This window comes from Sycon ciliatum, unplaced genomic scaffold (assembly GCF_964019385.1).
Source record: "Sycon ciliatum unplaced genomic scaffold, ocSycCili1.1 SCAFFOLD_2795, whole genome shotgun sequence".
Classification (NCBI taxonomy): domain Eukaryota; kingdom Metazoa; phylum Porifera; class Calcarea; order Leucosolenida; family Sycettidae; genus Sycon; species Sycon ciliatum.
In genome coordinates, this window is record NW_027044641.1 from 1 (window position 1) to 3,000 (window position 3,000).

The following is a 3,000-nucleotide window of genomic DNA, read 5'->3' on the forward strand; positions in this document are numbered from 1 at the left end:
GAAAGGAAAAGGACATAAGGATACGAGTTAAGAGTAACTCTCCATCACTGTAACTGGATACTATATACAGTCATACAGTCAGAAAGTGCAATAACCCAGTAATATTAAATTTTGTTATTAAACTGAGTGCCCTACCATGTACCTGTGAATAGGGTTGAAAACAAGAGAGGAGTGTAAGGAGAAAGTTGGCTTATTTGAAAACGCAATCCTTATATACAGCGTGCACCGCATATAATGTCCTCAACGATTGGTGATGATTTGCAGTGTGTAGAATAAATATGTTACAGCTGAATACTCGTGATTAGATGTTCCCAAGTGGCTTGGAATCAGCCATTGCGGTTGTCCTTGGTAATCTCCGCACATGCTTGCATTTGTGCCTGCGCTATTGTATTGTGTGTGTGTGTGTGTGTGTGTGTGTGTGTGTGTGCACGTGCACGTGCATGCGCGTGCACATGTGTGTGTATGTGTGTGTGTGCACGTGTGTGTGCACGTGTGTGTGTGTGTGTGTGCACGTGTATGTGTGTGTGTGTGTGTGTGTGTGTGTGCGTGTGCGGCCGTACGTGCGTGTGTGTGTGCGCGTGCGCGTGTGCGGCCGTACATGCGTACTGCTCAACTGAATGCGTAGCCCGCTGACATCACCATTGTGAAAAACCTGAAGAGCCCGCCAGCTGGCGTGAAGCTTGTAATGGCCGCTATATGCGTCATGAAGGACATCAAGCCGGAGAAGATCAATGACCCAGGTGGCACTGGTCAAAAGGTACTGCACAGTTGTCTGTGATCATCATTCATCAATACACAGCTTTTAGGAGTATCGGACTCACCAAGCTGTGGCGTAGCTGGTTCAAATTTTAGCGGAGTACACTGTTAACATACTCTTGAAGGAATTCGAGCAGTAGATTTATATTTGAAATTGCAGTGTTCAGGTATACAGGTACATGTATACAGCTACCTATGTACAAGGGGTCTGTGCGCCCTGGCCTTTGATTCTGGCTTCACAGCAAGCACTGAACTGCGATCCCTAGGCCATTTGGCCCAACTATACACATGCCCCGTGCGTCCCGCATGGGCTACCCGCCTGTCAAGGATAAACGTTCTCATTTGTTAAAGTAGAGATTGTGTGAGTGATACGGTCGTGCATGTTTTCCTGTGCTTGTTATGACACTCTATATGGAACACCTCCAAGTGACGAGATACGTCCACAATCTCTATTAATTGGACCTAAAATCATGCTCCAATGCTGGTCGGCAAATCCTTATTGTATCTACATGACTTCGATTGTTCTGTTCTAATGTCAGATTCTAGACTACTGGGGGCCATCGAAGAAGATGCTTAGTGATATGTCTTTCCTGAATTCGCTGCGTGAGTTTGACAAAGACAACATAGCTGTCCACATCATGGCCAAGATCCGCAAGGAGTTCATTCCCAATCCCGAGTTCGACCCTGTCAAGGTGCGTAACTCGTCGTCAGCCGCGGAAGGTCTATGCAAGTGGTGTCGTGCTATGGAGATTTACGACCGTGTGGCAAAGGTAAGCGAGAACATGAGCAACCTATACGCTGGATGTACATCATGGCGACAATGTCCATTATGACCATAAGCCATTATCGTTGGAAGTACAGTAGCGGACGTTGAAATCCGTTGATAAGTCAAGCAGCCACGGGGCACTGGTCTTGCAGCCGCGAGCACTGCTGGTTCATTTTTACAGTGTGCACGTGAACATGACATTTCGGGCCAGTCACCCATCGTCAGAACCTGAACCTGAACCTGACGATGGGTGACTGGCCCGAAACGTCGTAATTTTTTCGACATCACAGTAAAGCATTTTTCATCCAGTCCATGCGGCGATTGTGAATAGCAACTGAATAGAGCGATTTACAAGGTACATCTACCTTCGAAAGGGAGGGGGGGAGGGTAAATCTTTCATTTTGAAGAAACAAAGCAAAACAATCAGTAAACCCGGTCGTTCAGTCGGTTTCTAAGTCACTGTTTTGCCTTGCATTTATCTAACGTATGTATTGTCTGATTCTATGTTCGTATCTCAGGTTGTCGCTCCAAAGAAGCTGAAGCTGAAGGAGGCGCAGTCGACACTTGCAGCCACACTGGCTATTTTGGAGTCAAAGAGAGCTGAGCTGAAGGAGGTAAGTGTTTGTAGCAGTGGATCCTGAATGAAGTAAGAGAGACCTATTAACAAGAGTACATACTGTAACCGCCAAGAGTGTGCAACTCCCACATACCCTGCTGTCCCGACAGAATTTCAAGTTGACGTCAATATTTTATGATGCAATGCTCCTTGCACCAGTGGTTTACAACATGTGTACAGGTGTCGACTCATCACATGTTGTTCTTTGCAATCATTTGTACAGGATCAGATGGGCTTTGGTCCACCACAGGTTCCGGATTCGTTTGATAATCCGTGTGCAGTGCAATACATCATAAAAATGACGTCAACTTGAAAATCTGTCGGGACGCCACTCATAGTCGAGTTGCACACTCTGGGGGGGGGGGGGGGGGGTATGTACTCTTGCTATTAATGATAGCTTGCATAGACCCATCGTGGTACATTGCCACCAACTTTGTTCGCTCGACTGTCATGAAATATAGTTTCAAGTTGTCGTCGTACCGCTTTTTCTTGGCGGGATCTCCGGCAAGAGTTGTCCCGCATGTGCTGAAAAAGGAATACACCTTCCTGTCGCGCCATGCCACGGCATTCAGTGCTATGCTGTCCTTCTGTGCGGTTGCGGATACGAAGCGGCCTTTCGAAGAAGGCCACATCGCGGAAAGGGCCTTGAACGGGAAGGCCGTGTGCGCCGTCTTGACAACAGCCGCAAAGAAGAGCCCGTGCTTCATAAGAGTGACCGCTGTCTTCACGGACGCAAACCAGGAATCGCCACACACGATTCTTCCTGAGCCAAGCCATGTATCCGTCAGTCGCAAAGTTGTGGCAGTCCTAGCACCAAACTCTTTCTGCCACTTCTTGGTAGCCATGGTCTCTTTGCCCTCAT

The 3,000-nt window shown here is 47.6% G+C and overlaps 1 protein-coding gene across 1 annotated transcript; it reads left to right on the plus strand.

Moving 5' to 3' along the window:
• The first annotated feature begins 628 nt into the window (after positions 1–628).
• On the plus strand, positions 629–2,193 carry LOC135830488 (dynein axonemal heavy chain 7-like). The gene is made up of 3 exons (XM_065342741.1): positions 629–757; positions 1,296–1,526; positions 2,041–2,193. The coding sequence occupies exons 1-3, from the start codon at positions 686–688 to the stop codon at positions 2,161–2,163; spliced, it is 426 nt and encodes a 141-aa protein (XP_065198813.1). The 5' UTR covers positions 629–685; the 3' UTR covers positions 2,164–2,193.
• Positions 2,194–3,000: the final 807 nt, after the last annotated feature.